Here is a 25,916-nt window from a genome sequence, read left to right as displayed (position 1 = left end):
TGCCGGGTCAGACAAGCAAGAGTCTATTTTCTCTTCTTGTGTGGTTGAGGTTGTGCGGGTCTTTGTCGTGTTGTTCGCGTGAGGAGTGGTTGTTCTTTGATGATTACATCTGAAAGCAGGCCTGTTCACACCGCTTCCTGCTCAGAATTTTGAAGGCCCTTGTGCAGATTCTTCTAGAACGCCTTGGTCAAGAGGTCGTTTACTCTATACCGAAAGAAGCATCGCACGTGTAGGGGTACCTTCTTTGTGTGTTTTGTCAATCTGCTTGGAAGGAGTTGTTCTATAAAACAAGACCGTGACTGTAGCTTAAATGGTCATCTGAGACATGCGGAGAGCAGTAAATATATGCAGAGATTTGCAAGGGTAATAACCAGAACAGGAGACATACAATTCTCCCCCAAGGAGTTCAGTCACAAATTTAATTAACACATTATTTTTTTAATGAGCATCATCAGCATGGAAGCATGTCCTTTGGAATAGTGGCCAAAGCATGAAGGGGCATATGAATGTTTAGCATATCTGGCACGTAAGTACCTGGTAGCGCCGGCTACAAAAGTGCCATGCGAACACCTGTTCTCACTTTCAGGTGACATTGTAAATAAGAAAAAGTCAGCAGTATCTCCCATAAATGTAAACAAACTTGTTTGTTGTAGCAATTGGCTGAACAAGAAGTAGGACTGAGTGGATTTGTAGGCTCTAAAGTTTTACTTTGCTTTGTTTCTGAGAGCAGTTATGTAACAAAAAAAAATCTACATTTGTAAGTTACACTTTCACAATAAAGAGATTGCACTACAGTACTTGTATGAGGTGAACTGAGAAATCCTACTTCTGTTTATCATTTTTACAGTGCAAATATTTGTAATAAAAATAATAATATAAAGTGAGCACTGTATACTTTGTATTCTGTGTTGTAATAGAAATCAATATATTTGAAAATGTAGAAAAACATCCACAAATATTTAATAAATTTCAATTGGTATTCTATTGTTTAACAGTGCGATTAATATGATTAATTTTTTTAATCACAGTTTATTTTTTGAGTTAATTGCATGAGTTAACTGTGATTAATTAACAGCCCTACTTATTTTTTACATTTTAAAAAGCCCCAAAACACGTGGCTAAGATTTTTCAAATGACTACTGATTTTTAAGATGTTTGATTTTGAATTGCTCAATTTCAGAAACCTTTACATTTCTAATTTTCAAAAAGTGTTGCCCACACTCCCTCTGAAAATCAGACCCTATTTAAGATATCTCAAATTTGGCATCTCCCAACTGAAGTACTTACAAATTACTAGACACCAGTAATGAGGTATGATTTTCAGAGGGAGTGTCTGTAGTTTTAATCTGTCTGTAGTTGGACACAGAGGGAGTGTCTGTAGTTTTAATATGTCTGTAGTTGGACACTTCAAAATGGAGTAACTTATGACTAATAGATTTTTGCACACTATAGAGAATGCTGGTACCTTAGTACATTACCTTTCTAGGTTTTAGCTTCTAGGATTCTTACCTTGTCCTTCCAGGCTCAGAGGTACACAACTTACTGAAAGTTCTGCTTTCCTAAGAAACAATGTAGCTTGAGACTAATCTTACACAGATAATAGTCCAAATCTTTCCAGAATCTGTATTACTTTTTCCTATTATTATTTGTATTGTGGTAGCACTGAGGGGCCCGGATCAGGGCCCTTTGTACTAAACACTGTACAGTTATATAACAAAAAGACAGTTCCTGTCCCAAAGAGCTTACAATTTAAATATAAGACAAGAGCCAGCAAGCAGATACAGACAGACAAAAAACAGCACAGGGAAACAATGAGACCATATTATAGTGGTGTGGGAGCACCACTGTATTTAAGGTTGCATCATGACATCTGTTTATAGGTGGACCTCTAAGTTCTCTAAAACGGACATGCTTAGACGGATTTCTTTAAAATTTGGTGTGCCTCCTGGGAGTGTAGGGAAGTGTTAGTGATCTAAATTTGGGATCATTTGACCAAGGAGTTCCTGAGTTACAGACTACCCCTCTCAAAAAACAAACAAAAATTTCCTTCTGTCGCCTTGTACTGTTAAACTGAGAAGTGCTAATGACTGTGCACCCCAGTTTTGCAACAAAAAAACTTCAAAAACAGACTCCAAAGAGAGACTGCTGAACTCGCATTAATATGCAAATTAGATACAATTAACTTAGGTCTAAACAGAGACTGGGAATGGTTGGGTCATTACACTAATTGAATCTATTTCCCCATGTTAAGTTCTCCTCACACCTTCTATGTCATCTCAATTATCACTTCAAAGGTTTTTTTTCTCCTGTTGATGATAGCTCATCTCAATTGATTGGTCTCTTACAGTTGGTATGGATACTTCCACTTTTTCATGTTCTCTGTATGTATAAATATCTTCTGTCTGTGTGTTCCACTCTATGCATCCGAAGAAGTGAGCTGTAGCCCATGAAAGCTTATGCTGAAATAAATTTGTTAGTCTCTAAGGTGCCACGAGTATTCCTGTTCTTTTCTCAGCTGCACTGCAGCCCTAGCTCTGCAAGTGCACCCCAATACTGCATGAAAGCTATGAATGAGTTTTGAAGGAACCTTAGTTAGGAAACAGAAGGGTTCATGCCTGACCAGAAAATGTATACTTTATGACAGAGAAACATTACAAACTCTGACACCTCAGTGTTTCTCAGAGATGGGGTGCATTTACTGGACAGAGGTCAGAGGATCTCTGTCTCAAACATATAACTGTCAGTATTTTGGAACAGAATTCCTGTCTGTGAATTTCTCTTGCTAGCCCAGCCACAGACTTTGCCCTCCAATCATTGTGAATCACAGTCAGGAACACCATTCCGCTGTAAAATAGTTATCCTTCCTTCCAGGCACTGCGTGTGAGTCACCTTATAGGAGGGGGAGAGTAACAGCAACAGAACAATTTGTGTACAAGGGAGTGAAGACTTTAGGAAGATGCATTCCCTGCTTGTGGTGGGGAGGCCTGGTTTCAGTTGTGGAGAGGGGCCAGGTTGGAGAGGGGCATGCATTCGTTGGGTAAGGGGCATGGCTGGGGAGATGTGCCTAAACAGGGCTGGTGGGGCCCAGCTTGAGTGGGTAGGGGTGTGTGTGTGTGTTCGGAGAAGGGGAAGGCGCCTGGCTCAGTATGCAATTTGAAGAATGTGATATGTACAACTGTCTAAATGACTACTAACTCCTACCAACAACATATTTTTTCATGTTAAACAAAAAACCCTAGGAAATTCAGTGGCAAAAAGCTATATTATCACAGAGTCATGGTTGCTTGGTGGTATGTTGTTCCCTTGCAGAATTCTGAGTTGAGCAAAACTCAAAATTCTGAAAACCAGGAAATGCGCAGCTAAGGTTGCCAATACAACTTTAACTGTTCTGTCTTTCAGCAATGCTCCAGTACACCCTATTAACATACATACCTTTATTCTGCCAGTCCCACAGTTGCTGAAATGTACAAACTCTTTACATCCTTTTATAACCCATTCACGCTCACCTACAGGATTCTATCTAATATTATCAGAAGACAAAAAGGGTTGGGGGAGAAAAAATGGTGCCCATACCACCTTCCCTCTGCCAACAATGCCTGAATAGGTATATAGCACGTACTCATGCTGGCCCTTGGCACTATAAGATTTGGGAGGCTTCATATCCTTGCATACACTCACACACTTAGCTAGCTGCTCAGAAAAACTACCAAATGTGCAATTTAAGAACCATTTTACAGTCTTTTATAGCTCCCTCATCCTGAAGATATGTCTACATTTGAGTTGGGAGGTGTGATTCCCAGCTCATGCAGATGGACCTGCTCTAGCTCCACTTGAACTAGCATGATAAAAATAGCAACACAGCTAGGGTAGTATGGGTAATGGCTCAGGCAGCCATCCAAGCATGTATCTAGGGGATCCAGGCAGGTTTTTACTCGGGTAGCATATCTGAGCCGCTGCCCATGCTACCCTGACTGTGCTGCTATTTTTAGAGCAGCGGTTTTTAAACTGTGGGTTGAGACCCCAGAGTGGATTGTGAACATGTTTTAATGGGGTCACCAGCAGTGTTCCCTCTAATTTTTCCCACCCATACGTGGAATGAATTTTGTTATGTGCACCAATATGGAGGTGGGGATCAGGTTACAGGCCCCCCTGCCTGGGGCTGAAGCCCTTGGGCTTTAGTTTTGGTCCCTCTGCCCGGGGCGGCAGAGCTCAGGTGGGATCAGGCTTCAGTCCCTCCTCCTGGGGTCGTGTAGTAATTTTCATTGTCAGAAGGGGATCGCGGTGCAATGAAGTTTGAGAACCGCTGTTTTAGTATGTTAGCTTGAGCAGAGCTAGTGCAGTATGTCTACAAGAGCTTGGAATCACACCTCCTAGCTCAAATGTAGATGTTCCATTTCTCACAGGATACTGTCTCAACCTACACTTTCACTTAACCATCATTAAAGCATTAGAATCTTCTTATATTCCTCCTCACTGCTGACAGTATCCTTTGTAATAAAAGCTCTACGCCTTGACAAAACCTAAACAGTTTTTCACAGAAATAAGGCATACTTCATCTGGAAGGTACACGTGCACATCTTCCCTTTTCTCACAGATGAGAGGGTGCAAAACATAGATCCTCATATCACAATCACAGCTTTATCTCACACCTCAAAGTAATCCACTGATCTTGCAAACACACCTTGGCCATGCAGAGCTAACTAGTGCCTCCACCGTTCACTACATCTATATCTGATACTAACCACAATTAGTCTACTTGGAGTGTATGTGAAAAATAAATGCTTAGACTGCTCTCACATTTGTAATTGTAAATGGGGAATCATCATTGAACAGATATGTTTCTAATGGGGCCCCGCAGGGATCAATTCTTGGCTTTATGCTATTTAACATTTTTATCAGTACCTGGAAGAAAACATATTCCAGCTTGCTACTGACCACACACTTCATTATAAAATCCCTGTGCCCTGCTAATTTATATAATGTACACATTTGTGCATTGAAACAGTGCATATTGGATCCTTAAGGTACGCATACAACTCTTCCCTTTGCTTACATGCATTGGTGGGTGCAAAAGATAGATTTCCTCATATAATAATCACAGCTCTGCCTCTGTCACACACTTCAAAGCAGAGGCTATGTGTGGGGTGGGCATGTGGGGTCATGTCTGCCCCTCTCCCCCTGATTTCTGTCTTTTATTAAGCAAGCATCCACCAGCAATGGGGGGCTTGCAAGGTGGAGCCATCTCAGTCCAGTAGACTCAGCAGGAGTGGCTGAGTCCCAGGGCTTTCCAGGGAGGGACCATCCAGCTGGGCAGCACACTGGGGCTGGGCTGGGCAGGGCCATAGGAGCAGGTAATGGTAGCAAGCGGGGTGGGGCTGTTCCTGGTATCTAGCAGTGGGGAGCTGGGCTGGGGGTGGGAACCAGCAGATCCATCCCCACCTTCCCTGAACCAGCCATGGGTGCAGGGCTGTACAGGGGCTTCAGCGGCCACAGAGCCTGGCCAGAGGTGGCTCAGCGGAAGAGGGCTCCTTCTATATGTGGCTGCTGCCTCTGGCCCAAAGCCTAGGGGATGGAGCAGACCCATGATCCCTAGGGCCTGGGCCTAGCGGGACGGCAGAGGGGCAAAGAGGGCTCTAAGCCCCTGCTTGGGGGGGCTTCTGTGGAATCTGTGAGTTCAGGGCAGGAACAAGCTGGAAATCGCTTCTCCCCCAACTCCAGCACTTATCTGAGGGGTGGAGAGGGTCCCCCATCTGGCGCTGTACGGGGCTCTAGGCGGCTTTGGCATACGCAGAGCTCAGCATAGGCACTGACTTCCCACTTTGCAGTGGGTGCTCGATCTCCACCTCTGCCCCTGCTCCCCTGACTCCACCCCTTCCATGAGGCCCAACCCCAGCCCTGCCTCTTCCCACCCCTTCCCCATCCCCATTCCAATCCCTTCCCCAAAGTCCACACCCCAACTCTGCCTCCTTCCTGTCCCTATTCCAACTCCTTCCCGAAATCCCCACCCCAGCCCCTCCTCCTCCTCTGAGTGTTCCATGTTCCCGCTCTCCCCTTCCCACTCCCCCGGAGTGTGCTAATGCCACCAAACACGTTTGGCAGTGGCCGGGCGAGAAACGCTGGGAGGTAGGTGGAGGAGTGGGGATGTGGCATGCTCGGGGGGAGAGGAGGAGGGCCGGAGGGGGAGGGAGCTTGGCTGTTGGTGGGTGTGGAGCACCCACGGAGGCGGTGCCTATGGAGCTCAGCTACTTCTGTGGAAGGGTCTTGGGCTTTCCTGGGCACCAGCCCAGCTATAGTCAGCAGGGAAGAAATGAGCCTAATGGCCAAGCTGCACATGTGCTTATCACTCCTGCCAGGGACTGGTTCTCCGCACAGTGCCGGAAGCAGGACATGCCCCACTAGGGGTTTATGGAGGAGCAGCGGGGCTGGGGGGGGCAAAGGGGCAAAGCAGGGAGGGGACAGCAACAGGGGAAGCTGGGGGAGAAGGTAACAAGTAGGGGAGCATGCAAAGGACTTATGGGTGGGCAGCAGAGGTGAAGCATGGGGCAGTCAAGTGCCCCTCCACTATCAACAATTACACATTGTCTCTACTTCAAACAGACATTGAAATAGGCTTTGCAGTAAACTGTTAAACATTCACTATGTAAATAGTGAAAACAACTATATTAAATTAGTATTTCTGTTTATTTACAAACACTTATTTATCCATTCGTTGAGCTCCATTTATTTTGGGGGCAGGGAAACAATTACTTTTTTACAGTCCTCTGCATATTCAGTTTCTGTCTGTTTCATTATTAGTTACTTTTCGTGGCACTCTTCTTAGTTCTGGAGTTTGGACTAAGAACTAATTCATAACTGAACAAAATAAATACACAATAGAATGCTTTGTATAGTGAATAATATTCATAAACCCAACAAAAACTATATTAAAATCTTTAAGAGTCTAACAGAAAATAATGAAAACTCACAGTTCAAAGTTGGGATGACAGTGAATTCCCTTAATAGGTCCCTATTTGAGAATCCCTGATTCATTTTGTAAGAGGTGTATTCCATGTAATTAAATGTTATCTTTAAACTAAAATAATTGCTAACTGGATGGGTAGCACTGGGGAGCTCTGTCCAGTTTAGCTGAAGCTGCATCAGCTCCCAGTTTGTCTGCACGTTGAGTTTTTAGGGCTTTTTTGCACTGGTGTAGAAACAGGGATCTAATTGTGTTGGTGCAAGATCCTAATATAATGGAGTCCTGGTCCATGACTAAGGCTTCTAGGCACTACAGTAATACAAGGATAATAATAGTTAATAATAGTATAGATACCCTGGTATAAAAAGGACTTGGATCAAGGTAAATTGTAACAATAAAAATAACTTTTTACACTGGTGCAACACATCTATAAGAGTTTTCACTGGTACACTTATGTTGGTGTTGCTCTTCTAATGCAAAAAAACAACACAGACAATGCCCAAGTTTCTTCAAATCCATTTATGTTTTTTGTTTGTTTGTTTTTTGCAATAGGAATTCTAACATCACAGGGTATTTTTTTTTTAATTATTATTACTTCCCACACAGATTTGTGTCTTACCAAATACTGTATGTAAATGTATTCCACTAGAATTATCCAGTGGTCTCTGGGGCCTGTTATCTTCAGAGGAAATTCTATGCAATTCTACTAACATACCGTATATATTTGTTCATAAACCAAATTTTTGTAGTAAAAAAGGGAAGGACCAGAGAAGGGGGTTGGCTTATGAATGGGTATAAGGAGGGAGAGGTGGGACACTCACTTCCAGCTTCTTCCCCCCAACAGAGGGAGCAAGGAGAGGCAGTGGAGCCCAAAGGGAAGAGGTGGAGCTAGAGTCTCTCTTCTTTAGCCATGTTGCTCTCCTCCCAGCCTCTGAAGCAGCTGTAGTTCCGGGGCTGGCAGCTTGTAGCTGTGCCACTCGGCCCTGCCCCCCAGAACAGGCTGTGGCTGCACCGCTTGGCCCACTGGAGCACATTGCGGCCGTGCTGCCTGGCACAGCCCACCAGAGCAGGCTGCGGCCACGCTGCCCAGCCTGCCAGAGCAGCTCCAGCTAGGCCAGAGGCATCCTCCCCAGATAAGGTGGGAAGGGATGGGATGGGGAGAGTGTGGGGGTCCCGGGCTAGGGACGGGATCATGTGGGGGGTGGTCACAGGGTTACTCCCCTCACTTCCAGCTTCTTCCCCCACAAAATTTCCCCACTAGTTGCTGTCCTGGCCCGTCAGGGTAAGCAGTGGGCGTGCCGGGACACTTTGTTTACTTAGGTTTATCTCCATGCCTGGGGATGGCCCACTAGCAGCTTATTCTGATGGCCCGGGAGCCAAAGTTTGCTGATTCCTGAATTATAGGGTCGGCTTATGAACGAGTTATAAAAAAATCCATTTTTACTTATCTATCTTGAGGGGGTTGGTTTATAAACAAACCAGCTTATGATCAAGTATATATGGTAGATCTTCACAGGTCTCTGTAGTAATTTTCCCTTAGCTTTTTGCAGCTCCTGTTTGCTGTTTTTATTGTAACAACTTGAATAAATTACTTAATTGTGCTAGATTTCTCCTAACTCTGATGTTCAGATGTCACTTCCTACAGCAATTTTAGCGTGTGAGAGTATCATTGGAATGGGAAAACGTTGATGAAGAATGCTTGAAATGCTTTTGATGGAAATACGCATAAAATGTCCATTTTCTATTAGATATTCAGCATGTCTGTTAATTGAAATAATCATTATGATTGAGGGTGTGCTGTTTTCCTCATCAGTCAAATTAGGCACTCAGATTTTGTCATTCCTTTCAGTAGAGAAACTGAAAACAGGAAATATTCTCATTGAATATTTAATATGTTTTAATTTCTCATGAGAACATATTTTATTTTACACTGTACACTTTTATATATTATTCATGCTGCCCTCTGTACTTGGATAATACTGTTTTTATCCTGGTTTTTATATTAAATGTTTGCATTACTTCATGTTATACTATTATTCAGCATCTAAAATATTGATTATACAGATTGGAAGGAAACATATTTCTTCTTTAAGTGCGTCATTATGGATCCTGCTCTAGGTGTGCATCTGCCTCGTGCACAAGATTTGAATCTTTTGAATAACAGTGTCAGTTAGGGCCATGCCTGTGCTGGTACATATCCTTGTGCCCTTCCCTTCACTTGAGGTCATAAAGAGCAAAGTGCTGCAACTCTTCTTCAGTTCCCTCTTATGCTCATGGCAGCAAGATGGAACTAGCAGTGTTTGCTTGCTACCCCTTAGAATTTTTTATCCTTTGACTTAGCTATTTAGGGATAAATTCCTTTCCTTTACTCTGTTGTTCTTGATTTCTTATTTTTTCCAATCAAACAGTTTAAAAAAAAAAGTGACTTTTTCCTTTGGCACTCAGTGCCTTTTTCTGTACTAAATGGTGGACTCAAAGCCTTCAGGCTTTAAACAGTGCCCATCCTGTGATGGTTTAATTCCTCTGACCGACAGACACAGCTGCTGGTTATTCTGCGTCGGTAAGAGCCACATTCCAGATCGGTGTTCAGCATGCAGATCTTTTTCTGCCAGGACACAGAAGTCCAGGGACAGACGTCCACTGAAGTCCTGTCTGAACCGTTATCTTCTTGGACAGTCTATGTGGATGACTTCAGACCCCAAAGAGAGAGGACTGTCTTCAACAATGGATTGAATACCTAAGTCCTCTTCTGTGGGTGCCCCTGCCAGCGGGTACTCAATCTACTCGATCAGTGTCAACAAAAGATCATTAGAGTCAGGCAGAGATTCAGCACTAGAGTCCAACCTAGCACCAGCTACCCCTGCAGAGAAGGCCAGTACTCCTCTCTAAGGGTACGTCTACACTACGGGATTATTCCGATTTTACATAGATTTTACCTTGGGGGGAGGTGTGATCCATACAGCCTGTGACTCCCCCTCTATCCCCTAGCCTTCCTGTCTTAAGTAATAGTACCAGAATAGTGTTCCGGCTCCCCCTAAAAGTCCCAGAATGACAGTCTGGTAAAACTCAACCCTGCTTCTGGCACCAGTACCTGTCTTCTCATAAGGAGGGGTGATATCCTCTATACTGAGGCATTAACAATCAGCACTGGTGCATACTTTTGAACCGTTGGGCACAACTGCTTGATGATGTCTACTCTTCATCACCTTCACTGGGGCACACTTTATCTTCCACATCCAGCATGAAACCATCTCCGCTCAGATCAGGAGAGGACTAGAGGCTCTTTCTTTAGAGCTCCTACATATCCTTCACAGGCAGTGCAATGACCTGGTCAGCCACAGGTGAACCAGTCTTACCAGTACTATGTGTCATCATGGCCCTATTGGGCATCCTGGGGACCTGCATTCCTGGCTTGCAGGATTTAATTTCCTCCCTACCACTCCATGAAAGAGAGATCTGAGTCTCTCACTGTATCTTTGCCTAGACCCCTGTCAGCTGACAGAGATGAGCAAGTGGCTGAGGAGGAACAGGCCCCAGAACCTCAGAAACGACATTTTTTTCCCTGCTAGGGACTGCTCATCTTCCTTCTTGGACAAAGCCATTTCTTCAATCCTATTACTGCGGCCTGATTTCAAAACATTTCAGGAGTGTTCTTCATAATTTCTGAGACTCTTGATATTGAGACCTCTGTCAGAGGGAAAAGTTCACTAGCTTTTTGATATTCTGCACTCATTTGCTCCTGATAGGAAAGCCCTACCTATCAGTGATGGCATTCTAGATCCAGCTAAGACCCTTTGGCAGACACCAGATACTCTACTGCCTATGGCCAACAGAACAGAGAAACATTACCGGGTACCCCTTAAGGGATTTAACAAGGTTATGTGCACCCATCAGTCTAGGTGCACCCATCAATCTAGGGTTCCTTGGCTACTAAACACACCTGTCTCTGCTGTGCATAAATAATCTAAGCAGGCAAAGAGCACTCCCAAAGCTAAAGACCCCCCAAGAAACTGGAGTTATTTGGGAGAAAGGCCTGTTTCTCAGTATCACTACAGTTGTGAACCTCTAGTTACTAGGTTCTCCTTGCAAAACATAATTACCTCCCATGAGACAGGTGTCTCTTTTCATATATGAACTTCCACAAGTTGCCATAAGGAGCTGAAATACATCATTAAGGAAGGCCAGCTAGTAGCCAAAATGTCACTACAAACAGCCATGGACACTTTGGACACAGCAGCCAGATCAATGGCCAATGCTGTGACCATGTGCTGCTTGTAGCTTCATGACCAGAAGCTTAAGGCATCCATGAAGAGGTGCAAAACACTACTGAGGTCTTGCCCTTTGAGGGAACGTAACTGTTCAGTGAAAGTACCAACACCTTGAATTACCTCCAGAGATTTCTGGACTACACTATGCTCTTTGGCCATATACACATCAGCCCTGAACGGCAAGCCCTTTAAATATCAAGGGCAGTCTAGGCAGAAGATGCCTACCTACTCCCAGAATAGATCTTCTGAATACCAACCTAGGAAGAAGCCAAATATTCCAGAAGAAACTGTTTCCTTTCTTGACCAAAGGTGTGTTCATATCTGCTTCCAGGCAGCATTTTTGACATGAGGGTTGAGACCCACACTGTAATCTCCCAATAGGTGATACCTAATTTGAATATTGCCTTGCCCCTTTCCATCAGATTTGGTCTGTCATAACAATGGACAGATGGGTGATGAAGTAGATATGCAGGACTATGCCATTCAGTTTCACTGCTTAGCCCCTACCAACACTCTTTCCTTGTCCTCCTTCAGAAGCCCTTCTCACAAAGCCTACTAAAAGAAGTGGCTTCTCCATTTTGATTATGAGTCATAGAAGAGATACCTCTGGGAGTAGAGAAAAGAGGCATCTACTTGTGATGTTTCTTTGTCTCAAAGAAAAAATTGTTCTTCATCCAATCCTAGACCTGAGAAGACAACAAATATATATGCCATTACAGGTGCATGATGGTAACATTTGCTTCCAATAACCTCTCCCTTCAGATTCAAGATTAGCTTTTGACCTGCAGGATGCATATTTTCATATCCCACAGACAGTATCTGTGATTCTGAGTTGATGAGTGCTCCAGTGCCCAGCTGTTCTGTTGCTCATAGCTTTTACTAGAAGAATGAAATAAACAAGAATCTGTTCAATTTCACTACAGCTATTCAGAAAGCTGTGGGCAGTACTGAAACAAACAATTATGTCCCTTTGTGTTGCTACCTGGGAAAGTTCTGAACAGTATAAAAATGGGTACTCTAATTAGTCACAGATTAGTCACGGTCTTTTAGCACTTCCCTTCAACCCAAAGCAGGTAGGGAGAGGTAGATTATTTACCCCCTTATTAATCTGCAGCACCTGTCTAGGTATCAGAGTAGTGGAGACTCCACCATTATGCATGAAGCAGCAAAGAAGTGAGCTTCCTTCCATTTGCTGGAGTTGTACAGGAATCTGCACATTTATCAAACACCTCCTGGCTTGAGGCTTATATTTTAAAGGGAATCCTAAAGCAAATTGTAAGTAAAGCACTCTGTCAGAAATCCCAATTCCTTCTCCTCCTTCCTAGCATTTGGAGCTATATCCTTATAATATAGGGAAATGCTTTAACATTCATATCAGCCTCTTGACAGTAGGTCACTAGTATACCTTTCGAGCCCTAGAGACACTTGGATCTAAAAAGTGGCATCCTTTTACATAATGATGAATGTAAAGGTGTGGTACTCTGTATACTGGTATACAGGACTCCAAACATAACCATTTTATTGCATTCAAAACAATAATAAATTGTTACCCTTTTAATTTAAATATCCTGGCATAATTGTTCTGTTTTTTGCTCACTATCACTAACATTAACACCCTCAGATCATGTGGGAAAGCTCCTTTCATAGTGGTAACAGTAAACGTTGTTTGTTCAGCATTATTGGATTGGGGATGTCAAACCCATTTTTCAAAAGGCTGATTTCCATTTTAATTATAAATTTAGGACCCTTGGTCCTCAGCAGAACTCCTACTGATGTCACTGGGAGGTCCGCAACAAGATCAAAAGTAGGATATGGCAGGATGGATTTGATTTAAACCATGATTTAAATCACTAGTCAGGAAGACTCGATTTAATCATGGATTTCTACATAAAAGTGCATTTGTGCTGGTTGTTATAACCTTAATACATATTCTTCACAACTCAGAGATAGATGTAGGTTTCATTTTTAGAAGGTACACACTATACATTTTTTAAGTACTTTATTTTGAAAACTTTTCAGATTAGTTTTACAGCTATATCAGAAAATGAATGATTGTTTGGTTATTTCATTTACCAAAGGTAATTGAAGCAGATATTTATGAAGTTAGTGGGAGGTGAACTATCTCCAGTTCAACAGGTTAATCATTAATATTTGGAGGATTTTCTTGCCATGCTGTATTAGATGGAAGACATCACCAGACAGACATTTAAATTGTTTTATTTAACTAAAACGTTATGTATTATGGACTTTTTCTTCAACAGCAAACATATTTTAACAAAACAAGCATATGAATTTCTGAATTTAGTTAAACATTCAAGTTTTTTAAACATTTGTTTTTGTTAAAATTGTTTAACTAAAATAGTTAATGATTTTTATTTTATTTTTTTTAAAAACCAAAAATTAAATTCACTATGTCAGCCAGGTCAACGTGAGAAACTTAAAATATTGGCTTCCGCAGCTAACTCAGTCGTCTTGCAGATTATGAATAAACAGGAAAATGAAGGTGAAAAGAAAAACAAGCTTTCCTGCTTTTTCAGGTCCCAGATGATTTTTCAATTTGGAATGGATTAGTCCAAAGGAAGAAGATATTCTTTCTACATCAGCAGAAGAAGCTACTGCTGTTAAAAGCAAGATTATCACTTCAACAGTCTCTGAATCCAAGTGCTTAAGTAACTTCCACCAGTTCACTGGTGTGACTTTAAACATCTTTAAAACATCATCAGCAAACATATATTTCTTGAATGGTTCACCCTTAGCTCTGAAGTTTATTATAGCTGACATTATGGAGGGGTGATTGCTGGATGTGGATGTCATAGCCGTGCAACTCCTCTTCTTCAGCAGTTAAGGTTTGACCCTGGTACCGAGTATTGAGAATATCTGCAAGAAAATGAGCTGGAGATAGTGCTTGTCCCATTCATTTTTGTAATTTAACTCGGTCATTGCATATTTCTCTTTTTAAGATCTCACTCAGTTCCTTCCAAATTTCAACAGTGTCAGCAACAAAACAGCTATTTCCCTGCATTTTGTTCAAGGCTATAGAAATAGGCTTCAGAGTACACAACATGTGTTCAACATTTCTCTTAAGCCCAATGTTGAGAACTTTGGCTATGACAGTGCCATCTATTTTTTTGTGATTTTGTTCACAAATGGTCATTTAAGTCGCATTCTGTATCATTCAGTGGGAAAATATTCTCATCTTTAGCACTACTGCTATTTCTGTCCTATGTTTCTTGTCCATCTCCATCCTCTTCTGTTTCTCTCCTCTCTTCATCTGCATTTCCTCCCATGCATCAAGTCCTAGTTCTCATCCCCTCTTGTGGGTTTCACTCTCACCACTTCATATTACACAGTGATCAATTGTGAAATACTTAACGAAGGCATAAAATCTCACAGTTAAGATTTAAAATTAACAGTTCAGTGTCATTAGAAGGGGTTGGGGTCATTCACACCACTCATTGCCTTTGTGCTAGGCTACCTGTTGTTTCAGGAAGACCACTCTGAATCAGTTACACTCACTTCTCCTTTGGATGACTGTCATTAAGTAATCCTCAGGGAATTCTGTGCCAAAAAAATAAATATTAAAATTCTGTAAATTTTAATTGTCAATAAATTTGGAAGTTCCAACATGCAGTGGGGAGCACAGGCCACTAGCTGTACGGAAGTGGGAGATCACCCTGCAGCTCTCCCCGGACACATGAAGCTGCACCCAACCCTGACACAGCGCAAGGGCTGGGCCTGCCCCGGAAACACCCCGGGGCCTTGTCTGTCTGCACTAGGCATGAGCAGGCAGGCTCCGCCCAGCAGGATCCAAGTGTGGAGGGGCTTGGTGTGGGGTGAGAGGGTTCTGGGTGGGGCAATCTGGGTGTGGGTGGCTCAGTGGGGGACCAGATGTGGGGGGGGATCATTGGGGGCATAGGTGCTGACTCCGTAGGTGCTCCTCTGTAGCCCTCCTATCAGCTTCCACCTTCCCTACAGCACCTCCCACCTCACTGATCAGCGCCTCCTTCCTCCCTGCGCCTGTCAGGTCTTTCATGGTGTGCAGGAGGCTCTGGGGAGGAGGAGTGAGGGCAGGGTGTGCTCGGGGACGGCGGAGAAGAGGCAGGGCAGGGGTGGTACCTTGGGGGGGATGGGGTGGAGTGGGGGCAGGGGCTGGGGCAGAGCCAGGGGTTGAGCACTCCCTGGCACATTGGGAAGTCGGCGCCTGTGGTTCGGGGGGTTCCAGGTGTAGGGGCAATGGGACTTTGCCGGGGGGGCGGGGGTGTCCCAGTGAAGGTGGTTGGGGCTCAGCATGGCAGAGTCTGAGTGTGGGGAGATGGGGCTCAGCAGAGTGGTCCAGGTGCTGAAGGAGTGGGGCTTGGTGGGGTGGGGCCCAGGTGGAGCTGATTGGGATTCAGTGGGATGGGGCTCTGTTGCAGGGGGCTTATAGTGATAGTCCAGGTGTGGGGTGGGTGGGGCTTGTCAGGGTGGGGGTCTGAGTGTGGGGGGCTCAGTGGGGACTGGTCTAGGTGCAGGGGAGGGGTTTGGATGTGAAGTGGGGCTTAGCAGGAGGGTCTGGGTACAGGAGGTGAGGCTAGCCTGGGTGGGGGTTCAGGTGTCGGGGTCTCTGGGTGCAGGGTGTGAGGCTCAGCAGGTGGGTCTGGGTGCTGCCGGATGCAGGGGGTGGGCAGCAAGGTTGGACGTGCAGATGCAGGAGGCTTGGGAGAGGGTTCTGGATGTGGGGAGAGTGAGGCTAAGTGGAGGGTTCTGGGTATGGGGGGTTGAGATGCACAGGGGTTGGGCGGACAGGGGTATTAGGATGCAGGAAGTGGGGGGGTTGCGGAGTTTCCTGCAACTGGGAAGGTTTTTGGGGATGGGTCTGACCAGCCCCAGCCTCACCTTGCTGGGGAAGAGGGAGTACCATTCTTCACTGCACAACTGGGACTAGCAGCTGGGCCTGGCGTGGAGTAGGAGCCACCAGCCAGGATGTCCCCAGCTCTGCAGTGATTTACCTCCCCACTGGCTGCTCCAGGTGTTCAAAACAAGGTGCCCGCTTTGCTGGAGAGGGGCACATGACTGCTTTTGCCTCCCTTTGCTTCTTCGTCAGAAAGTCATTTTTGTGCAAGGAAGCAAAGAAATCTGTGGGGGGACATGAATTCTGCACACACACAGTAGCACAGGATTCCCCCAGGAGTAGTTAAGGCCTCAAACATTTTTTTTTTTAAATGAAAGATCATGCTTGACTGACACTGAAAATTTAGGTCAACGTAGCTACATCACTCAGGGATGTGAAAACTCCACTACCCTGACATAACTATGCTGATCTATGTTTCTGGTCTTGCTACTATTACTTGGGGAGGTGGTGTTCCTACAGCAATGGAATATCCCCTCTCACCAGTGTAGGCTGTATCTATTTTACGGGGTTATGCTAGCATGCTGCAGCTCTGCAGTTATGCCAATATAATTCCTGTAGAGAAGACATACACTTAGGGCTTGTCTTCACTACTGGAGTAAGTTGACGTAAGTTACGCTACTTAAGTTAAAAAGCTTAGGTCGACTTACCCCGACGTCTTCCCTGTGCTGCATTGACGGGAGACACTCTCAGGTTGACTTACCTTACTCTTCTTGGGGAGCTGGACTACTGGAATTGATTGGAGAGTGCGCGGCTGTCGATTTAGCTGGTCTTCACTAGACCCACTAAATCGACACCTGCTGCATCAATTGCAGCAGCATTGATCTCCCCAGTAGTGAAGACCAACCGTTAGGCCAGTGGTTCTCAACCTATTTACCATTGTGGGCTGCATATGTGGCCCACAATGTGTTATGTGGCCACATCCAATACTACATATATGGCCCTGAGGATGTCACATGGGCTGCATCTTTGTGCAAATTGGGCCACAAGTGGCCTGGAGGCCGCAGGTTGAGAACTAGTGTTTTAGGCTCTGTCTACGCTAGAGAGCTTATGCCTGTGCTGCTGTAAGATCTCCTATGTAGCCGCTCTATACTGACAGGAGAGAGCTCTCCCATTGACATAATTAAATTGGCCCCAACAAGAGTGTCTCCATCTAACAGTGCTTTCCATACTGGCGCTTCTTTCGGTGTAACTTACGTCATTCAGCATGTGTTTTTTTCACACCCCAAGCGACAAAAGTGCTAGTGTAGTCATAGCCTATGAGTCTTCAGAATTTGAATGGGCTACATAAATACATAAAATGGGCTAGATCTTGCCTGTGGGCTAGGTGTTTGACACCTGATTACTAAAATATATATAACAAATAAGTGTTCCTGTGCTCTGGGGGGAAAAGTTTAGCTGACTAGAAGTAAACTAAAACTGACTAGAACTGAACCGAAGGTTTCCCATTTCAGTGATGTAGTACACTAAAATATCTTATTATGGCTCAATTTTGTGGAAATAAAATTAGAAGAGGAGTTTCTGGAGGGGGGAGAGGAATAATTTGCCTGTGAAAGGCTGCTAAAATTGAAGATTGCATCAATAATGGAAGTCAGTGGGCCGGAGAGCAAGAATGATTCTACAGTCCAGTGGTTAAAGCATCTATTTGGGAGGAGGGAGACCTAGGACTAATTCTTCTGCTCCAATGACTCTTTCATTTTCTAGTATCAAAGGGGTAGCCGTGTTAGTCTGGATCTGTAAAAGCAGCAAAGAATGCTGTGGCACCTTATAGACTAACAGACATATTGGAGCATAAGCTTTTGTGGGTGAATACCCACTTCATCAGATGAATGTCATTTTCTAGTTACAGTGGGAACTTCAACAGGAGAGATGGAGGGAACCCTCTCCCCATCAGAAAAACCCAACAGCTCAGTGGTTAGAGTTAGACCTTGCTTTGTTCAAATCCTCCCCATGTTGCCTGAGGGAGGAACTGAACCTGGGTCTTCCACATCCCAGATGAATGCTCTAATCAATGGGCTAAAAGTTATAAAGTGGATACCACTATCACCTGTTCCTCCTCTGGCTGTTTGGGTGGTGTGGGATACCTAACTTATTCTTATGTGAAAAGCCTTAGGACCCTAAGCCATCTGGCTCCATTTGTGGATCATTGAGCAGCAATATACACCTACCTCTGAGAGGGGGTGCTGGTTAGAAAAACCCCCCCCCCATCTCTCATTGGCTTGCTTAAGTGACTTCCCGCCTAAAGGATCACATACCTTGATGGATAGGGGCTTAGTCCCTGCTGCTACTGTTCAGAATATACTCTACTGCATAACTGCGGTGTTTTTAGGTCTGTGGGGCTATTGCTACTGTTGCGGTCTCAGATTTTGGGGGTGGGAGAGATAGGAGGTGTTGCTATCACCCTCTGGGCTCTCTGGGGTGGAGTGTGGATGAGGGTGCTGCTGAGGTGGTTGCTGGGGAAAGCGCTGAGTGACCGTCCGTCACTCTCTGGAGGAGAGAGGGTGCTGCCCTCGCCGGTTGCTGAGTGTGTGGCATGAGTGGCCATGCCCCTGCCCCTGCCCCTGCCCCTGGACATTGCGCTGATGTGGATCCATTAATGCCTGATAGATCATGGGGTTTAAATCGATTGTTTTATTGATCCTCTCACGCTGAGTGTGTGTGACGCACCTGGAGCTTGAGGCAAGCGGCTGCGGTGGCTCGTGCCGCCGGCGGAGGCAGAAGGTTTGAGCCGGCCGGGTGGACTGGCGGTGGCACGGCGGGCGCTAAGACCCGGGGGGACGCGTCGCTCTTAGGACCAGGCTGCAAATTCGGCGTGAGTGACTCAGTCCGCTCAGCGCACGCACGGCAGGCGGCGGTGGCTGGGGGTAGGAGCAGATCAGTGCCGCTCGCCTTGGCCTGCCGCAGCTCTATCGGGGGAGGCCGCGGCGCGCGCGGGTCCGCCGCTCGGTACGTGCGCGCGTGCTGGGGCGAGAGCGGGCCGCGCTCCGGGCGCTGCCTCCCCTGCGCTCAGGCCTGTAGCGCTAGTAACCGCGGCCGCCTGTGTCTGTGTTTTGCAGCGACCCAAGATGGAGTACGAGTGGAAACCCGACGAGCAGGGGCTCCAGCAGATCCTGCAGCTGCTCAAGGAATCGCAGTCCCCGGACACTACCACGCAGAGAGCTGTGCAACAAGTATCCTTGGCCGGGGCCTACCGCGGAGCTGGGGCCGGGGCCGGGGCCGGGGTCGGGGTCGCTGCGTGCCGCGCGGAGGCCGAGCCAGTCAGACGTAGTTGAGCGCTGGTTGCTGTTTCCACGGGTTCTGGCTCCGCGTCTTCCTCAGCACCGGGGAGGAGGGGAGGACGGACAGGGGATTCCCGGGTTTGCGGAGCTGGGGCGTGGGCGTGAGGGGCGCGGCGAAGTTCCCGAGGAAGGGGAGAGGGAGCGGTGGCTTCTTCGGATTTCAGGCCCCGCTCGGTGGGGAAGGAGCCGCCACAGCGCTACGAGCGGTTGGAGAGGCCAGCGAGTCGGGGGCGCTGTTGGCCCAACCCCCGCCCAGGTACTGAGGTGGGCGGCCGTGGCGCGGGGTTTGAACCGCCGAGGGAACCCGTGGGCGGTAATGTTACCCGTCTCCTACTCCTGGCCTCCGGCCCGAGCACCTGTTGCAACCCGGGAGCTAAGTGGCGCTTTTCTTTTTAAAGCCTGGGCCGGGCCATGCCGCTCTCATATCTGCCACTTTCCCGGGTTACCCCACGCTGGGCCTCTACCAGCCCCCAGCTGCAGCAGCGCGGGGCTCGCCTTCCCGGAGTGCTCCCCGCGCCCTACGGCCGTGCACAGGCCTCTTTCCGTAGAGGGATTGGGTGGATCCCGCCAACAGGGTTGGGGGCAGGCTGGACACAGGGTTTCCTAGTTGAGAAATGCTGCTCCTTCCCCCAGCCCTGACTGGTGGGGCTAATCTCTGTGATGTCTCTAGTCTGCTTTTTTCTCGGGAGTCAGCAGTGGGCGGAGGCTTGGGTCGCTCATTTAGCAGGACATGTGGTATTAGGGGCACTCTGACAGAAGTGCTATCTTTTGTGTATGTGGTGGATATGGGGTGAGAGGGGCCCTGTTACATGTCCTAGTGCTTTTATAGAGAATGGAACAAGCATAATCTGGTGGTGGTAGTAGCTGGCAAGTGTATTTCCATTGGCCTCTTCAATCTATAGATGAAAGTTCATGTTTTCCACTGTGAAAACAGTACTGCTTGCAAGGAAGATTTTTGAAAGAGTGAATTGTTATATGACTAAACCATGGAAGGTAACCTGCCAAGGGAAAATGAATTTTTGTTGTTTGTTTGTTGGATTCTTTTTGCCCTGCTTCTATTTTTATATTAACAGTTCTGATTTTGTGCACTCTGAAAGTTTCCAGTGATGATGGAGTGACTAGTCAGACTAGCTAAACTTTGGGCAGGAAAATGTTTTTAAGGATTCATCATCCCCTTCTCCTTTCATGAAGATACGAATACTAAAACATCTAGGAAGTCCTTCAGGAAAAAAACAGGTAGACATAGTTGATATTCTTGATACTTTCAAGGTATCAGATTTAACTTCCACTTTCTGCACTCTTTATTCCCACCTCCAAAGAACTGGTTACTTCAAGGCTTTATGGTCGGATTAAGAATACTTCTAGTTTTATTTATACGTTAAATGTAGTTTTATTTCAGGTGCTGTCTCCCTTTGTGAACTCATGTGATTTTTATAAATAAGGACAAGATTTTGTCATGGATATTTTTAGTAAAAGTCACAGACAGGTCACGGGCAATAAAGAAAAATTCACTGAAGCTGTTGGTAACGTCTACTAAAAATATCTGTGACAAAATGGGGAGCTTGTCTGCAGGGTCCCCACACTGCTCGCAGCTTCTGGGGCCCACTCTGAGCTCTGGGGTCCCCACGACGGCTGGGAGCTTTGGGGTCCCTTCACTTCTGGCAGCCGTGGGTGGCAAGGGAACCAACTTCCATGACATCCATGAAAAAATTGTAGCCTTATTTATAACTGCATTTTTCCATTTTAAGGTGTTTCATTTCTCCCCTTTTGCTGTGTGAAAGACCGACACACAAATGGGAAACTGTGCATTTGACAGTACTCTGAGTATAAAGTAAACCCCAAATTTAAAATAGAGAATTTTTAGTCTTTCAGTTACCGTAATCATGTTGGTTAACAATAGATTTAAATTGTGGTTTTTAAGTTGTCTCCTTGATTAAATAAGGTATTTTTAGATTATTAAAGGGATACTATCTTGTTCTACTTGTCTCAATTTCTAAATTAGTTTAAAAACAAAAAAAAAAAACCCTCTCCCCCAAATAAGTCTGATAGCATATTTGCATAAACTTAAATTTCTGTTGCAGTGGTCTTAAACAGTTGTGTTGGTGAGTGGCATCCTGAAAAATGAAATGATTAGAAGCTGACTAAACAAAAGTGAAACTAGTTTGTCATTTCGTCAAGCTGAGAAGTGCTAAGCAAATAGCATAGATAGTGACAAGTAAATGTACTTTTAACTACCAAAGATACTAATGCAGTCTTAGATGACTTGACTGCATCCCATATTTGTAACTTTTTGTCATTCTAGATGTTTGATGAAGGATGTAATCAAAGGGAACTTTCATATGCTGAATGCTCCCAATAGGAAGGGAAATGAAAGATATCTAATGTATAACTTATTTTAATTTTTTCCATTTAGGTTTCATTTCTTTTCATTCAGTTTTCTTAAAATGATATTAGTAGCTGTCTGCTGTGCTGTGACACTCCAGCATATGCCATACAGGTCTGTCGCATCTTACGCTGGGGTTACGTTCCGCAGTCAGCACGTAAAGCAAAAATCGTGTATAGTCAGAATTACATTGAGTGTAGTGGTGGGCAGAATTGCCCACACTACAGGTACAATATTAAAGTTATTGTTTTTCTTTTTTTGTTTTTGCCGACTTCATAAAGCTGAAAACACACACATTAAATGTGTGTTAAGATGCGACAGACCTGTACCTTAAATATGTACTCTGCTGGTGTTGGCCCTAGTAAGTGGCGGATTTTTACTGTTTTTATTATATGATGCCGTTTTGAAAAAAACCTCTTTTTAATATAACTTGCGGAACAGTGCTATATAATAAAAATGCCACTTGATACATTTATGGGCCTGCTTCAGCAAGTAGCTGAGATTGCTGTCCTATCACAGCATGGTGCTTAATAATGTGGTCCAGTGGGACATGAGCCAGCTGCTACAAATTTAAAGACACTTTAAATGGATTTTTGTTTTCTTATTAATATGGGCTGATTGCCCTTGTTGCTCTTGTGTTGGACATTCAGACGCATGTAACTATATTAAACATAGGTCATATTAAATGTTAAAATGCCTTTTAAAATACAAAATTAGTTGTAGGCTTGAAAGTCTTATTTGATACAGGGTCATATTATATACACCTGCAATAAAACCTAAAAGGAGTGGGAGGACCCAAGAATCTGACAGTGTTGCCAACTTAGCTATTTTGTCACTAGATTTGGTGACTTTTTGGTTTCCCTAGTGAGAAAATAAGTGTCAGTGACTAGTGACAAATCTAACGACTTTCACTGCCAATTACAGTGACATTCAGAGGAAGAAGTTACCAATATGTATAGTCATAAAATATTCCCAAACAGCTCAATAGTGTGAATAAAATCCATTCTATGCTCCTCTTACTACATTCTGTTGCATACCAAGTCAATGTCATTACATCTCAACTGATCATGTCCTCAGAAGGAATCACATTCCAGGGCTTCTTGGGCTGAGATCACTGTAATCTGCAGGCAAGGAAAAGAAGTTTATGGAGGCTAATTAAGTACTTTGCTAAAGCCAGATGCACTTTGGAGAGAGCAGCACATTAGCCAGGGCTTGTTTTTACCCAAATGTGTTCTTTCTTGCTGCTCTGTAATAGGTAGTATACCCTAATGAAGTGGGCTGGGCAAGGGAACCAGGTTAGCCAGCGAGAGAGCTGCACTGATGTAAGATGGGGTGGGATGAGACAGCACTGTGTGTTCCAATGGGGCAGGGGAGTGGTCACTGTTTCTTCAGGGATGAAGCCCTTACTACAGGATCAGAGGTGGCACTAGGTTGATTTTGCTTCCCCTTTACACCTTCTCCTGGTTTGTCGTGGGGATTAGCTGCCCAGGTGTTTTGAGAAATGAAACCCTGGAAGTGGGGTTTCATGAGGCCTGGCTAGCTGATTTATTCATTTTATTTTTATTTTAGATTAAATCTACTTTCTTGGCTCCCTGCAGCACTGAGCTCAGATCAGGTGAATGCCCTCTTTTCCCTGGCTCTGGGCATTCTCTTTCACTAATCTGTTGGCTCAAATCCAGGATGGCAAGAAAGGGAGGCTCAGCTGAAATTAACCAACCCCAGCCAACCTGGCTTCCCTGTACAGAGCACCCTTCCCAATGAGCAGAGGGCTGCAGTTTCCTTCCTAATGAGTAGCGGGTGCTCTCCTGATGATGACAGTGTACTGGTAGTGTTGCTTCTGGTGTGCAAGAGAATGTATTAAGAAGAGAGCATGGAATGGATTTATTAACACTATTGAGCTGCTTGTGAATGATTTTGTGACTATATTTGCCTGTGTGTGTGTATGTATATAAAATTCTCTGGAAATTTTGTTCAGTGACATTTTTGTCTCTTTGAGTGTGTAAACAGCTACATCTTAGCAGGAATTCACCAGACAAACCCTCAAATGCGAAGCTGGCAACAGTCTCAACAGTGAATGAGGAAGAAGCTGTTAGAACTGGAAAATCCTGTGGATCATAGGCCAATAGCTTCAGTGTTGTTCTAAGTGGAAACCCCACAACATCTCTTCTGGTTCTCCTTCCTGCTGTTCTTGCACTATATTTTTCCTTTTTTATTTTTTTTTTGCGGGGGGAGGGGGAACAATGCAGAGGTAATAGCAGGGTTTGACTCCAGTTGATTTTTGTGGTGGTTATTTCCTGAGGTTTAAAAGGAGAATGTCTCAAAATGGCTGCATCCCAACATACATCTTAGTCCAGGGGTCGGCAACCTATGGCACGCGTGCCAAAGGTGACGTGCGAGCCAATTTTTGATGGCACATGGGGCGGACTGAGCCGCTCAGTCTGCTGCCACTGTGGGGTTCCTGCTGCTGGCCCCTTGCCAGCCGGGCTCCCACCGTGGGTCCCACTAAGCGCCCGCTGATGGCCTGGGGGAAGGAACCCCAGGCGGGCTGTGAGCCTAGCTGACAGGAGCTGGCAGCCGAAACTCCAGAGCTGCGGCAGGGCGAGCAGCTCATCCCACCGCAGCTCTGGGGTTCCTGTTGCTGGCCCCTTGCTAGCCGGGATCCCCCCCTGCTGCAGCCCCACTCAGCACCCGCTGCTGGTCTGGGGGAAGGAACCCCTGGCTGGCAGTGGGCCGAGACCCCAGCATGCAGAAGCCAGAGTGGCTATGGGCTGAGCTGCTCAGCCTGTCCCCGCTGCTGGCCCCTTGCCAGCTGGGATCCCGCTGCTGGTCCCACTCAGCGCTTGCTGCTGGCCTGGGTGAAGGAATCCCAGGCTGGCAGTGGGCTGAGACCCTAGCTGGCAGGAGCTGGCGGCTGAAACCCCAGAGGAGGGCTGGCGGAGACGCTCAGCCCACCCCTGAAACCCCAGAGCTGTGTGGGCTGATCTGCTCAGCCCACTGCCGCTCTGGGGTTCCGTCTTCTGGCCCTTTACCAGCCGGGGTCCCTGCCGCAGCCTCACTCACCTTGCTTCCAGCGCAGGGCCCAGGCTTCCGGCCCTGCCAGCCGTCAGCTCCACTCACCTCAGCTGCTGATCTGGGGTTCCAGCCGCTGACCTTCTGCCAGCCAGTCATCGACTTATAACTCAGAAGCCTGTGTGCAGCTTAAAGTATCTAAATATGTGCCAACAGACACTGGAAAACTCAGCAAGGAAAAGCAAGGGCAAGGATCACACTAAACTAATAAGATCTGCATTTTAATTTAATTTTATATAAAGCTTCTGAAACATTTTGAAAACCTTGTTTACTTTACATGTAACAGTAGTTTGGTTATATATTATAGACTTTTATAGAGAGACCTTCTAAAAAACGTTAAAATGTATAACCGGCACGCGAAGCCTTAAATTAGAGTGTAAGTTATATGGACCTACTGACTCAGCACACCACTGCTGAAAGGTTGCCGACCCCTGTCTTAGTCTGTGCTTGCACTGTGTTGTAAGGTGTGCTGTGTAGCAGTTCTTTATCTCCGAGAGAGCTTGCCTGGGGACAAAATAAAACCACCTCCAAGCAGGGATGGTAGCTTTGTTGCCAGGAGCTGTGCTGCCGGCCACAAAGTGTTGTCCACATTGGGGCTTTTCATTGTTAAAACTTGTTGTTCTGGGTGGGTGTGTTTTTTCACACCCCTGAACCACAAAAGTTTTAACAATGAAAGTGCCAGTGTAGTCAAAGCCTAAATCAGGCTAGTCTTGACTACAATTATTTGGCTCTTGTTCACCATCTCCCACAGATGTTGCACATGCCATATTGATTCTGTTATTCCAACCTTGTTTTTCCACACAAGAGGCTTTTCCAGCATAGTTCATACTGTTTCACAGCAAAGGAGAGATAAGGGCGTTGGTAGCCCAATCTTGTAAAGCTTTTATTTTTGAATAGAGTCATTTCCTGATACAAATTAGAACTATTTGTAGATATTTTTGGTCATTTCTTATTTGAAACTCAGTTATTCAGTTTCTGAATAACTGCTGTCTGGTAACAGTTGCCTGTTGGGCAGATAATCATGATCATTTAGAAATCTTCTTGTGTAATTGGTTTTCTAATATATAATTTA

General features: G+C 45.4%; 1 protein-coding gene across 8 annotated transcripts in view; it reads left to right on the top strand.

Moving 5' to 3' along the window:
• The window catches only part of TNPO1 (transportin 1), a 179,205-nt gene that overhangs the window by 11,610 nt on the left and 141,679 nt on the right, over positions 1 to 25,916 (top strand). For 6 of the 8 annotated variants that reach the window (XR_012656094.1, XM_032771660.2, XM_032771656.2 and 3 more), the window contains exon 2: positions 19,171 to 19,284. Coding sequence is in view for 7 of the 8 variants with exons in the window: in XM_032771660.2 (XP_032627551.1) it covers positions 19,171 to 19,284 (114 nt within the window). In the remaining variant the exon portion in view is untranslated. Of the gene's footprint in view, positions 1 to 18,871; positions 19,061 to 19,170; positions 19,285 to 25,916 lie in introns of those variants that run through there. The other 2 variants (XM_075067017.1, XM_032771657.2) reach the window with 2 other exon arrangements.

Source organism: Chelonoidis abingdonii, chromosome 6 (genome assembly GCF_003597395.2).
Source record: "Chelonoidis abingdonii isolate Lonesome George chromosome 6, CheloAbing_2.0, whole genome shotgun sequence".
Taxonomy (NCBI): Eukaryota; Metazoa; Chordata; order Testudines; family Testudinidae; genus Chelonoidis; species Chelonoidis abingdonii.
The sequence above is the reverse complement of the archived record's forward strand: the minus strand, read 5'-3'. Positions and strand labels throughout refer to the sequence as shown.